The 13,512-nt window shown below is 51.3% G+C and overlaps 2 protein-coding genes across 5 annotated transcripts in view; one reads left to right on the top strand and one right to left on the bottom strand.

The window, feature by feature from the left end:
• Nucleotides 1–843: 843 nt before the first annotated feature.
• On the bottom strand, nucleotides 844–8,465 carry SDCCAG3 (serologically defined colon cancer antigen 3). Of its 3 annotated transcripts, XM_008049207.1 has the most exons (10): nucleotides 8,209–8,465; nucleotides 7,868–8,017; nucleotides 6,626–6,694; nucleotides 5,725–5,837; nucleotides 5,039–5,461; nucleotides 4,212–4,285; nucleotides 3,353–3,464; nucleotides 2,923–2,985; nucleotides 2,376–2,515; nucleotides 844–1,826 (listed from the first exon to the last, which is right to left on the bottom strand). In XM_008049207.1, the coding sequence occupies exons 1-10, from the start codon at nucleotides 8,276–8,278 to the stop codon at nucleotides 1,727–1,729; spliced, it is 1,314 nt and encodes a 437-aa protein (XP_008047398.1). In that variant the 5' UTR covers nucleotides 8,279–8,465; the 3' UTR covers nucleotides 844–1,726. The 3 variants fall into 3 exon arrangements, with proteins under 3 accessions (XP_008047398.1, XP_008047399.1, XP_008047400.1); XM_008049208.1 differs by lacking the exon at nucleotides 6,626–6,694; XM_008049209.1 differs by lacking the exons at nucleotides 6,626–6,694; nucleotides 7,868–8,017 and having other exon boundaries at nucleotides 8,209–8,278.
• PMPCA (peptidase, mitochondrial processing alpha subunit) overlaps nucleotides 8,445–13,512 on the top strand; it is a 13,588-nt gene continuing 8,520 nt past the window's right edge. The window contains exons 1-4 of one of the 2 annotated variants that reach the window (XM_021708125.1): nucleotides 8,445–8,611; nucleotides 10,734–10,936; nucleotides 12,039–12,118; nucleotides 12,350–12,432. In XM_021708125.1, coding sequence (XP_021563800.1) covers nucleotides 12,063–12,118; nucleotides 12,350–12,432 — 139 coding nt within the window. In that variant the 5' untranslated portion in view covers nucleotides 8,445–8,611; nucleotides 10,734–10,936; nucleotides 12,039–12,062. The remainder of the gene's footprint in view (nucleotides 8,612–10,733; nucleotides 10,937–12,038; nucleotides 12,119–12,349; nucleotides 12,433–13,512) is intronic. The other variant, XM_008049210.1, reaches the window with a different exon arrangement.

Here is a 13,512-nt window from a genome sequence, read left to right as displayed (position 1 = left end):
GGCACTGTGAATTGTGCTTCTAAGCTTCTGTGGGACACTTGAAACACAGACCGTCAGAGAGCAGCACAATGCCGTGGGGCCACCCCATCCCTGCTCCACCTAGACCCCACAGCGCTCACAGGTAGCAGTCATAGCCGGCTGGTGTGAGGGCCACATCTGCAGGCTGCTCTTGGTGGCCGTGCTGCTTCAGGGGCAGCCAGTGAAGGGGACCATGCTGATGGCTGCTGCATGACTCCCCCCTGTAAGATGCTTTGTCTCCCACAGGGTCTCGGGGTAGCTCTGCACCCCAAGCCATCCTCCTTGAAGCCCAGCCCTGCTTCTAGAGTTCCTTGAGCTGCCCTGTACACCCAGTGGGAACCCTGTTCCAGCACTTTCCTACCACACCACACTGGCTGAAGTTGGCTGATGACAGAGCCCAGAACTTGGTTTTTACCAACAGGCCAGGGGCATGAGGTGGTGCACGGGGGTAGGCAAAGAACACGCTCAATGGTGACTTCTGGAAAGCTCTGACCTTTGCCTATAGCTAGGGCTGGAGGATCCAGGCATTTAAACACCTTGTTTGAAAATTCAACCATGTCTCAAAGAGTGACCCAATGCTAGATACCAATCTGTCCAGCCCTAAGGTGTGTGGGAGGCAACCACACAACTGTCACATGTTGGTCACCCTGGGGAGGCCCAGACAGCAGTGATCTGAGTCCATGACCTGACCCTGAGGGCCACAGACCTGAAGAGTGGCTTTGCCAGCACAAATCACTAGTTAAGAACAAGCGAGATGCAGGCCCAAGCATTGGACAGCAGTGAGACTCTCAGCACTGAGAACCGACATATCAGAATAAAAGGCAGTGCACGTGAACTTCAGGGTTTATTTAAACAAGAAAGCTATCTACCTGAGCAGAAGGGAAAAAAGTTTAAAAAAATAACAACTACAAGGAAACAGCCAGAAAGGCATCTAGTATACACCCACCCTTCCCTCCGCAGAAGGGCAATTTGAAGGCAGCACGGAGACCTCTGCACCCCAGGAGGCTCTGCACATACTTGAAGTTCCTACATTCTCAACTTCATTTGTACAAAATGCTACTTCAAACATATACAAACCCCAGTCAGAAACAGTTTTCCAAATCTGAACGCTCAGAGGTACATCAGACAGCTTCACATCATGGAATGTGTGACTCAGGTCCTGTGGGTCCTGGTGGGAGAATGGGCCATAGACCACAGGAACCACCCTGCAAAGGTCTAAGAGTGACCTGGAGCTAGAGGGGCACTTTAGTGACAGGAAAAAGGCACGCGTCCTGCTGAATCCATCACTACTGTGATGGCTTAGTGTTTTCTACCTATGAAACCAAGGACGATCAACTGTACTTGGCTTGCAAGTGATGTTCTGGGATGATCGTGGAAAGCACTTATTAGAGAACTGATGTTTTCATGTTTGATCATTTTTTAAAAAATCGCTGGCTTTTATAAAAATTCCTTCCAACAGGTCATGAGTATCTATGAAAGAGGAATCCCATCAGCAAGGCCGCATGGGACCGGGAGATATGCCTCAGGGAAGGAGCCGCTCCCACTGTGGGTAGCCAAGGATATTGTTTCTGGTCATGACATTAGTATCTCACGATAAATACTTTACTCTGGGTGAAGACGGCATATGTTAAGACACAACTGCACGTTCACATGAAGTGTGGCGACCTCCGAGTGCACAGGACTCCAGCAGGGCGCAAGCCCGCGGGCCTCAGGAGTCCTCCTCCTCATCTTTGATTTCGGAAATTCTGTCTATAGACTTAAGGATTTCAGCAACAAGGTTCAGCGTTTCAGCTCCGGAAACCAGCTGCCTGGAATGTAAATGCAGAGACAAGCACCCAGCACAGTAAGAGCAGCAGGAAAGAAAGGAATCAGGGCAGAAACCACAGGTTTTTAAAAGCTGAGCCATAAACTAGGAACCCTGGTACCTGACTTGCCAGAATGGACTTCCCTGTTGGCCCGGGGGAGGTACAGTCATCACTGCCAGTGACAGTAGAGTGCCACTATGCCAAGCACTGCAGTAAGGGCCTACCAGGAATTCATTTGCTTTTTACAACAGGAGGAAAACAACTATTTCCCTCACTCAGAATTTTAGTGTCTTGTAGGTGATTCAAATCTCAATGGGATTCAAATCTGTGGTCCTGATGCCAACACTTTCCAGAGAGGGGGAAGATCATAGCAGGCAGAAGGTTAAAAGGCCTGTGGTCTGTCCACATGGCAACCTGGGGGGTTCCAGGCCCACGTAACACCTGGCCCTTTCTGGAGCATCCTGTCCCCGAGCCACAGGCTCCCCCGGAACAGAGATGTCCACTCCAACCTCTCCCTGCCCCTCCAAGCCTTCCCAGCCCCACGGTGCTCACTTGATGGATGCCTGTGCGCTGTTCATGACAACACGGAGGTTCTGCAAGGCCACATCAGTGTTCTGCTTTACCACCGTCAGGCTGGCACCCTGGCCTGAGCGCAGGGTCTCATTCTCGCGCTTGAAGTTGGAGACCTGCGCCTGGGGAACATCGGCAACTGAGCAGAGCAGTACGAGGCAGCACCACTGAAGTCACATGCCCTGGAGGCAGGGCTCATCTGTGGGCCTGCCCACTCAGGATGGGTGCTCTTGCCTCAGTGGGGGTGCCGATGGGCCTGACACCTTCTCCTGCTCCATGGTGTGCTCAGCACCAGCCCCACACAAGGGAGCTCCTACAGGCACCTGCCAGGGCTGAATCAGATACCCCAAGGCTTCCCTTTATGTAAGGCCCCAGTGGCAAGCTGGAGCTGTCCTGAGTCTAAGTCCTTTATATGCTCGGGGCATGGGGCAAACCCCAGCAGAATCTTTCATGGCTTTTTCTTGAATTCACAAAGATGTGACCCCACAAATCAAAGGAAACCGACTACTAAGACCTTTTCTTCAATTACCTGGAGCAGGTTTATTTCCTGTTTCAGTTTCATGACGTGATTTTCTGCCTTTACAGCCCGTTTCTGTTGTCCAAAAAATAAAGAAAAACAGCATCGCCAATGTCCTCACATCCCTACAGGACACTTGCCTTAACACAGGCAGCAGGAGGCCACCAGTCCAGCCGCCGCACTGCATGGCCCTTCTGCCTATGTCCTACCTCCCTGGCAGACAGCCTGTGGGGGACTCATTCACAGAACCTGTGCTATGGCCTCATTCACTGCTGGCCTCTGGTCACCATCCCTGGGCAGAGTTTGACAGCAATGCCATGGGACGCCGGTCCCTGGCATCCCTGAGAGCTCCGAGGACCATCTGTGCCAACTCCACCACATCCCTGAGCTGTGGCCTCCAGAGCGCCCTCCTGCCCCACCCACACTCTGCCAGGCCCCGCACCGTCATCAGCTCGAGGTTCTGTTCTACTTGCTGCACCACCGACTCCAAATCATGGAAGTCACTTTCTTCCTTAATCATCTTGGCTTCCAACTTCCGCTCGAGGGTCCTCACCCTGGTCAAAGAAAACCTGAGTCGCAAATCCACATGGCTGCTTATAAGAATGCTTCTACAAGACACTTTGATTTGGTTAACCAGATAAAAACCACTAAGAACCTCCTAGAGTAGGGGTCCCCAAGCCCCTGGGCCATGGACCAGTATCCACCCACAGCCTGTTAGCAACTGGGCCACTAGAAGTGAGTGGTAGGCCTGCGAGTAAGCAAAGCTTCATCTGTATTTTCAGCTACTCCCCATCACCTGCATTACTGCCTTAGCTCCAACTCCTGTCAGATCAGCAGTGGCATTAGATTCTTATAGGAGCACGAACCGTATTGTGAATTATGCACGCGAGGGATTTAGGTTGTGCGCTCCTTGAGAATCTAACGCCTGATGATCCCCCCACCATCTATGAAAAACTGTTTTCCATTAAACTGGTCCCTGATGCCAGAGAGGATAGGGACTGCTGCCCTAGAGAATAAGCCTCTGGTAGACAGAAGGCAGGGCAGTCCCAGGCCTCCAAGGCTGTGCTTGGAGGCAGGCCTGGGGGCAAGGGAGGGGCACCCAGCACTGCTGCTTCAGCAAGTTCAGTGGATTCTGGTCTAGTGTTTACAATAAACCTTTACCAGGAATGTACTGGATGCTGAAGATTTACATACAATAAAACCTAGACCCAGACTCTGATAACTTCATGATCATTTAAAAACGTATTTCCCTGGGCATTAGAAGATGTTTTGAGTGCACTCCTAACTAAAAGCTTACATACATTTCTGTTTGAGTTTCAGAGAAGCTCTGAACCTCATTCAGCTTTCTTCTTAGCTTAGAATTCTCATCCTTCAGCTGTAGAGAAAGAAAATTCTCATTAGAAACTCAAAAGGGGTATGCACTTCTGTAATTTAGCTCTAAGACTTTTTAAAAGAGACAGGGTCTTGCTCTGTCACACAGGCTAGAGTGCAGTGGTGTGTTCATAGCTCACTGCAGCCTCAACCTTGTGGGCTCAAGTGATGCTCCCACCTCAACCTCCCAAGTAACTGAGACTACAGGTGCATACCACCACACTTAACCTACAACCTCCTGAATAACAGAAATATCCAGGTCACTGGAGGGTCAGCCTGTAGTACATTAGTAGAGAAAGGTTGTGAGTAAAGGTGTACATTTTCAAAAGACCTGTGGTCACAGGCTACAATTTTACTCATAAACTTGTAGCTTTAAGTGATTATAGTTTTATATATACATATAAATATATATATACATATATATAAAAGCATTTCCTCCACTTAGAACACTTAGTAAGCTGTTCCTGTGCTGATGGCTCAAGTTGGCCTTTTCTGAGGGTGTAGGGTTTTTAAGGGTCTCGATATTATTCCAATTCACCCATAAGAAGAGCCATACCTCCTAACTCATCACAGTCTTTTTAGCCGGTTACACTCACATTTGTAGTCAAAGTCAAAGGGAATTCATATAACATGAATTGTCCTGTCCTGGAGCTAAACCCTGGGCCACCCAAGAATCAAAGTGACTCCAGGCTCTCTCAGGAGAACCCTGCTCAGACGGGTACGCCATGCCAGGGCACCAATGAGAGCCCTCACTTACTGCTTCATAACTTATCTGCAGCGTCCGAAGATGCCTGTCTCCCAGGGACTCTCCATGACCCGCAAAGTCTGTGCTGGGACTCCCTGCCGGAGATGCCGGAGACACACGGGAGTCAGTGTCACTCAGTGTCCACGGAGGCAGAGACTCAGGCCCCGCCAGCTCCGATGGAGTGGAGAAAAAGGAAAGGTACGTGCCACAGGGCGAAGTGCTGGAAGTGGCCCTGACAGAGTGTGTCTGCTCCATGGCGGATGGTAGGTAGATCCCTGTCCAGCCAGGATCGGTGTCCTCATCCTCCTCCTCGTCCAGGAGGTCGCCGGCTCCCGTCGGGTCTTCAAAAAACGGCTGCTGGTATTCCAGGCCATAGCCCACAGCTTGGGAGGTTGGGGGGCTGTGGTCAAGTTCCAGGGAGTGCCGCGAGGCTTCCTAAAAAGACAGCGGAGGCCATGCTTCTGACCGAAACCACGTGCTTTCCTCTCTAGGTCCAACCCTGGAACACTGAGAAAGGCCTGTTCCTGTCTACTAGAAGAATCCAACAGCTTCTTAACCCCACATTACTCCACCAGCATGAACAGCTGCCTTGCTAGGCTGCATGCCCTTGCACAATCTCCGAAGGAAGGCTGCAAATCAGAAAAGAGACGTCCCCCGAAGGTACTTCTGAGTTCTCGCCAACAACTCCTGAGATTTACCTTTGTGTAAGTCCTGCTGGTCGTGCTCTCGTTGGACAGGCCGAGACTCTTAGTTTTCAGAAACTCTTTAAAGGAGAATGGATTTGCCTCTTCAAGATCTCCAAGCTTGTCATCTGAAATAGCAGACAGTGCATGTGCATCAAGTCTGCTGAAGGGCAGTAAAAGGGAACCTTCCTGCTCACCCGTATCAGAGCACAACCCTGTGGCAATCGGGAAGGCTATGCTCATCGTCCTGCCATGACTAGGCGGCATCAGGACATGGTAAAACCAACTGAGGGGCAAGAAGAGATCTGTTTCAGCACTTGAAAGTCTTTTTCTCTGCCCTCAGCCCTGTGGTTTCCACACTGTGCAGCCCCTAGGAATCCTCTTGAGGGGATCCTCAAGATTACTGGTGTTGCCTCCATGCTGCACCCAGTCCGCTGGTTTGGGGCAACCTGTGCTGGGAATTTGCAGAGCTCCTCGGGTGCCACAGAGCTGAGGAGCCAGTGCTTTCAACCCCTTCTCTGACCTCTTTACCTAGCTAACCTAGCTGCCGCACTCTTTCCTTCTCTCTCCCCACTTCCTTCCCAGTCTCCTAAGAAGCCACAACTTGCCCCTGTGTCCCACCAGCAGTCCAAGCCTCTCCCAGGCCATGGCATGTACAGTTGACTCCTGTAGGCCCAGCCCCATAGGTAGGACCTTCCACCCCTGACATCCCCCATGGCCCAGGTTCTTCTGCCCCCGCACCCTTGTTCCTTCCACTCCAGGATCAAGATGGAATCCTCGGGATTCTACCCCCACCTGTTCTTTTGTGGTCCAGGCACGTTACATATATCCCCTCAAATCGACAGCCCCACCAGACACACACCTGCCACTGTGTGTTAGGCAAAGAGAAAAAGGAAGGGTTACCAAACTACTCTACCTCCAAAACGTGTCTCCTGGGCTCCTGATGGACCTTGTTTAGTACATTTCCCCTTTCCATAGCCAAAATCTGCAAAGAAACATTGTCACCCCACCATGATGATGGGAAGCTTCCCATGACTACATTTTTTTGTTTGGACATGAAGTCTATTGGTTCTCTGTGTCTTTACAGTTCTCGTTACCTGTAAGTTTTAAAAGCACAAGCCCCAGCAGAATGTAGTGGCATGCCCCTGTAATCGCAACTACTCAAGAGGCTAAGGGAAGAGAATTGCTTGAGCCCAGTCCAAGACTGGCCTGGGCAATGCAGCGAAACCCTAATTCAAAAACCCAAGCAAAACAAAAAACAAGCCTCAGAATTACTGACCCTAGAGGTGGTCTGACTCCCACTGACTGGCCCTGTTTCCTGTGATGTTAAAGATACTCCCCCAGGCCGGGCACGGTGGCTCAAACCTGTAATCCCAGCACTTTGGGAGGCTAAGGTGAGAGGATTGCCTGAGTCCAGGGGTTCAAGACCAGCCTGGGCAACTTGGTGAGGCCTCATCTCTACAATAAATCAAGAAATTAGCCGGGTGTGGTGGCACGCACCTATAGTCCCAGCTACTTGGAAGGCTGAGGTGGTAGGATCACCTGAGCGCAGCAGGTAGAGGCTGCAGTGGCTGTGAGCGTGCCACTGCACTGCAGCCTGGGCGACAGAGTAAGACTCCAATTAAAAAAAAAAAAAAAACTCCCCAGTAGGCCGATAACCAGCTGGGGCTCGGGCTGTGTGTCCTTCTGCCTTGTGATACCCCTCATATGTCCCAGGACCCTGATGTAACCACTTAAATCCTTCTGTACACCTGCAGCACAGCTGCTTGGGTAGAAGGAGGATGAGCTGGACCAGGCCACCACCTGGCTATGGAGAGATGGATCACTCCAGCTCAGTGTCCAATGACCCCCCCCCCACTGGATGAAGGCTCACTAGACCTCACCCCTACCCCACCCCCATCTAGAGGAAGGAGGTAGTCTCCTGAGTTCCCTCTGGGCACGGATCATCCTGTGTTGGAACTGTCTGTCTTGGGGGGAATCTCCCCACAGCCAGACTGTGAGCTCCGGGGGTTACCCCTCCGCCTTTGTATTCCCAGTGCCGGGCACTCTGAGCTCAGTGCTCATTGTTGGGTCAGTGGACGAGTAAAAGCTGCAGCAGAGGTACCTACAGGCGGTGCAGGGACCGGAGGCTCCCGAGGCTGTCGCCCTTGTCTCTCACCTGTGTCTCCCACGGAAGCTAGCACCGGACTGGGCACATAACACATAAAGGTCGGCCGAATGCCGAAGAAGTGGGAATCCAGGTCCCCGCCATGGGGGCGCTCACAGTCTAGCTGGGGGAGACAAGACCGGCGCTCATAGAACGCAGGAGCTGCAAGTGACAATAAGAGCGACTTCATTGCGTGCTGGTCGCCAGGCGCGGAGGCGGCACCTACCTGGACTTCTCGACCCCTGGAGGAGGAGGCGCGGAGGCCACAGGGGAACCCCCCAGGCCCCGCACCGGTCAGGCTGCACTCGGGCACCCGGTCCCGCCCCCTCCCGGCCCAGTCCAGCCTCGCTCACCGTCCGGAATGACGAGGCTCCGGGCTCGGGACAGCGGGGTGGCGCCTGGGCGGCGCAAGTAGCCCGACATCGCCGCGGGTCCGGCACGGCCGGAACTGCCTAGCCCGGCAGCGCCGGCTCCATGGTCCCGGTTACGGCCGGGCCGCGGTCCAGCTCGCCCGCCCCGGACGCCCGCAGCTCGGCCGCCGCCGCCGCTCCGAGCCTCTTGCCGCGGCTGCTTCCGCTCCGAGCACCGGAAGCGCGCTCCCGAACGCCGCTGGCCGACGCCGGGGTGGCGGGGTGCCGCTGGCGGAAACGGAAGTGACGACAGAAGCGGTGGGCGGAGACCCAAGATGGCGGCTGTGGTGGTCGCGGCGACACGCTTGCTGCGTGGGTCTGGTGCTTGGGGTCGCTCGCGGCTGAGGTGAGCCGAAGGCGAGCCGAATTTTGGCTTGGGACCAGGGCGTCGGGGGTGTTTTTGGCTTCCGTAGGGGATATGGCGCCCGTCGGACGAGCTCTCACTCAGGGACACCAGCCTCGTCCCTGAGGCCACAGGGGCGATTGCCTGCTTTGCGCCTAGAGCCTGGGCGCGCAGTCCCATTCGTCTCTCCTCCCCTGGCTACTGGTTTCTGTTTCGCCCTCACCTCTCGGGCCAGCGGGCCTTACCCGAGGCCACCGTCTTCTCTGCCTCTGCCCTTTGGCTGCCGCGTGCTCCCTCCGGAGGCTGAGCCGGCGGGGGCTCAGCTCTGTCAGACTCACAGGGTTCTGTCTGACACCAGAGTCTAGGCTCGCGACTGCTGCGCTGTGTCCCCTCGCCTGCTGATTCCTCATAAGTTTAATGTCTCCGTCCCCACCGCTTTTCCCGCCCAAGTGGCCAGGCCTGCCTTTTCCTACGCTGGCACGTTCGTTTGGGTCACAAATATGTCTTGATCCCTCACTACATAATAGCACTTATTGAGGGATATAGAGTTGCTGTCTTCAGTAAGTGGATGCAGACAATAGCGTGAACAAAATATCCGCGGTGGTGTAAATTTTTTGAAATAAATAAGCAGCTTCAGGCCAGGCGCAGTGACTCACACCTATAATCCCAGCATTTTGGGAGGCGGAGGTGAGATGATTGCCTGAGCCCACGGGTTTGAGACCAGCCTGGGCAACTTGGTGAGACCTCGTCTCTGCAATAAATCAAAAAAATTATCCGGGCATGGTGGTGCGTGCCTGTAGTTCCAGCTTCTTGAAAGGCTGAGGCGGAAGGATTGCCTGAACTCAGCAGGTTGAGGCTGCGGCGGCAGTAACCGTACCACTGCACTCCAGCCTGGGTGACAGTAAGACTCCAACTCTCCCATGCCTTTGGGAGGCTGAGGTGAGTGAATTGCTTGAGTCCGCGGGTTCGAGACCCGCCTGGGCAACTTGGCGAGACCTCATCTCTACAATAAAATCAAAAAAAATTAGCCGGGCGTGGTAGCGCGCGCCTGTAGTTCCAGCTACTTGGAAGGCTGAGGCGGAAGGATCACCGGAGCCCAGCAGGTCGACATTGGGGTGGCCATGAGTCTGCCGTACCACTGCACTCCAGCCTGGGCAAAGGAGTGAGACTCCAACTCAAAAAAAAAAAAAAAAAAAGCTTCAGTGATAGAAAGTAATAGGAAAGACTAGACAAGACTGTTGAGGGAATGCCCCCTTGTGAGCCAAGAGATTGGGAAGGGGTAGCCATGTTAAAGGGCAGGCCTTCTGCAGTGAGAGCAGAATCTTTAAGGGTTGATGAGCCCCGTGCTCCAGGAGTTGATCTAAGAGTCAGTGTGACTGGAAGCTTTGCGGGGGAGGGATGAAGGATTGTGGGGGTTCAGGAGATGAGTTTGGAGAGGGAGAGAGGGAGGCCAGGTCAGGCAGGGCCTTCAGACCAGCTTAACAAGGGGGTGTGGCTTCTTTCTGGTCTTCAGTGAGGCTGTTGAAGGGTAGAGCTGTTCTAGGTGTTGTATGTGTGCCAGCTGCACTTTTTAGAGTGAGTTACTGTTGGAAGTCCTATTTTACAGAGATGGTTATTTTCTTTTATTTTATTGAGTTGGAGTCTCACTCTGTCGCCCAGACTGGAGTGCAGTGGCCGCTCCTGGCCACGGCAGTCTCGATCTGCTGGGGCTCCGGCGATCCTTCCGCCTCAGCCTTCCAAGTAGCTGGAATTCCAGGCGCGTGCTACCACGCCCAGCTCATTTTTTGATTTATTGTAGAGATGAGGTCTCACCAAGTGGCCCAGGCGGGTCTCGAACCCGCGGGCTCAGGCCATCCACTTACCTCAGCCTCCCAAGGCACGGGATTACAGGCTGAGCCACCGAGCCCGGCTAGAGATGGTTATTAAGACCCAAAGGACTGAACCAGTTCCCTCGGCTGAGCCAGGATCCCTCCTCTGTGTTGTCTTTTGAGGCGTGTAGAGATAAAACCTTTAGAAAAGCGGGTGCTGACTTAATGCAGACACAACGCAACTGACTGCATCTGAGTGGTCATTGCAGGTTCCATTGTCTCAGTCTGTTGTAACTGGGCCGCTTTCTTTGTTTCAGGTTTGGACCTCCTGCATGCAGACAGTTTAGTAGTGGTGGTGCCTACCCCAACATTCCCCTCTCTTCTCCCCTACCTGGAGTACCCAAGCCTATTTTTGCTACAGTCGATGGACAGGAAAAGTTTGAAACCAGAGTTACCACTCTGGATAATGGGCTTCGCGTGGCATCTCAAAATAAGTTTGGACAATTTTGTACAGTAGGAAGTAAGTACTGCCAGTAGTGTATGGGTGGTTTTAAGTACTTTCAGTAGTATGAGGGTGGTTTTAGCATGTCTGTGCTTGAGTTGTCAGTTAGAATTAGTGTCAATTAAGAGTTGTACTCTGAGTGGAAGCATGCTAGAAAATCTGAAAATGTACTAACCAAAGTATGAACAGTGGTAAATTTTGGTGGTGACATTTAGGGTGGATTCTTCTCCCCCCACTTTTTTTTGGTAAACTCTTTTTCTGTTTAACCCAAGGATACTTGCCAGTGGTACTTACAGCTACAGCGTTTACCTGAGATTTAAAAAAAGGGGGGGGGGGATATAATAATTCTCTACTTTTTTTGTAGTTCATGTTAGGATTAGAGATATGTTCTGTTCAGAAATAACTCCCAGGAACAGCTTCTATATTTTATTTTTACATTGAAAACTATTCAGATTTGCTTTAGCCTCATAGAGTATGTTTGTGTGAAATTAAATATATGCAGGGAGCTGAATTTTTTTTTCCTTAACGGAAAAAGAGTTAAACTTTTCTGTCCCAGAAGTTTTCTACCACAAACATGAAGTGTACAACTTCATAAATGTTGACCGACATCATCACAATGAAGATAGTGAATGTATTCTGTTTCCCGCTGCCTCCCTCAGGGAGTGGCCTCTGGCCAAGGCTGGTCTAGGGTATGCATATTCCCAGTAATGAATCATGGATTGCAGGTGACCAAGTGAAAGCTGCTGACAAAATGTAGTCGTCATGTTTAATGAATGTAATTTTAAACACCAGGTGGGAATTTGACTAGTTAATTTTCTTGCTTTGATTATAAACCTGCTTGCTACCTTGCCCCAGGCGTGGATTCTTCACCGATCTGCCGCCATCGGTGTGTTCCATGAGTTTTAATAAATCAGTGTCTTTCCCTGCTGGACTTCTGGGTGACTTCTTTGGACTAGGTAAACATGTGCAAGCCCTTTCTCATTTGGGGTTACCAAGTTTCAGCCCTTATATAATTAAATCTGGTTATCAAGTTATATTCACAGGTTGAAAAGATTTCTCTTGATTAAGCGTTCTGTTTTGAACATCTGATTTAACCTGTCAATTTTCTCTCTATTACTAGTTCTTATTAATTCAGGATCAAGATATGAAGCGAAATATCTTAGTGGAATTGCTCACTTTTTGGAAAAATTGGCATTTTCGGTCAGTGTCCAGTTTGTCATGTTTGAGACTACTTTAGAAGGGTCTTTCAAGTTTTTCTTTTAGAGGATGGTTATTTTAATAAGTGATTAAGTTGCTAAGTTAATGCTAATAAGAAACTTTTAAGTTAAAGATAATTTGTTTTCATGTGTTTTGAAAGCAGAAGTAAATTTTTAAAAAGTTTTAGGGGTAGTTTGGATTGCTCATTTAAGTTTTCTTATTTGTTTTTACTAGTCTACTGCTCGATTTGACAGCAAAGATGAAATTCTGCTTACCTTGGAGAAGCATGGGGGCATTTGTGACTGCCAGACATCAAGGTACACCAGCTCTTACGTACAGACTTACTGTGTGTCCCTCTTAGTGAGAACTGTTATCATCCTTGGTCAGAGTCCCCCCAACCCACCGAGCCCCTTCCGTTAGAAAGGCTGTGGAGATTTGCAGTAAGTAAGCCCTGATCTGGATGGAGAACTGAGTGGAAACACAGATGGCTTGTACCCCACATATTTATAATAAGATAAAGAAAAAAAAAGCCACACAGGTGGCAGCACTTCCACAGAGAGAGAGAGTCCCCAGAAGCCCATTTCCCTATCAGCTTAGCCAGGTCCTTGACGACTTGCTAGGGATACAGAGCAGGCCCTGTTTCCAGGCTCCTCAGAGGTGGGCAGAGGGCTGGGCATGTGTAGGGTACCCAGGTGGCAAGGGCAGTGGAAGCTAGGGTAACGAGCAACTAACTCAGCCTGGAGTTTGGAAAGGAATCATAGGAAATGCTGCCTTGGGCTGGTTCCTGAAGGACTAGACAGAAGAGACAGAGACATTCCAGACCCAGGGGACATCGGATGCCATGACTCCGTGGCTCAGAGCTGGAAACGGCAGCGGCCTGCCTGTGGTTGGGGAGGATGCACTGTTGACTGGAGCAGGGTTGGCAGGGTGGAAGTTGGTCTTTTTTTGTTGTTATTAGTGTTTGTTTTTTTGTGGGACTCTCACATGTGGTGACATGATCATGGCTAACTGCAGCCTCAACCTCAGCTCAGGCAATCCTTCTACCTCAGCCTCCTGAGTAGCTGGAACTACAGGTGAGCACCTCCATGTCCTGCTAATATTTTGATTTTTTTTTGTAGAGACAAGGTCTTCCTATGCTGCTCAGGCTGGTCTTGAACTCATAGGCTCAAGCCTCCTGCCTTGGCCTCCCAAGTGCTGGGATTACATGCATAAGCCATGTGCCCAACTGGGATTGGTCTTTTTAGCTGGGGGTGTGGAGCTGGTTCAAAAAGCTCTGGGCAGTGTGAAGTGAGTGGACACAGATCATGGGCTGGCTTTTTAAATGACTGATTACTGGCCCGGCTTGGTGGCTCAGCCTGTAATCCCAGCACTTTGGGAGGCCGAGGCAAGTGGATTGC

The sequence above is a fragment of the Carlito syrichta genome, unplaced genomic scaffold, assembly GCF_000164805.1.
Source record: "Carlito syrichta isolate Samal-C Ts95f unplaced genomic scaffold, Tarsius_syrichta-2.0.1 Scaffold130732, whole genome shotgun sequence".
NCBI classification, from domain to species: domain Eukaryota; kingdom Metazoa; phylum Chordata; class Mammalia; order Primates; family Tarsiidae; genus Carlito; species Carlito syrichta.
This window is presented reverse-complemented; position numbering and strand designations above follow the sequence as displayed.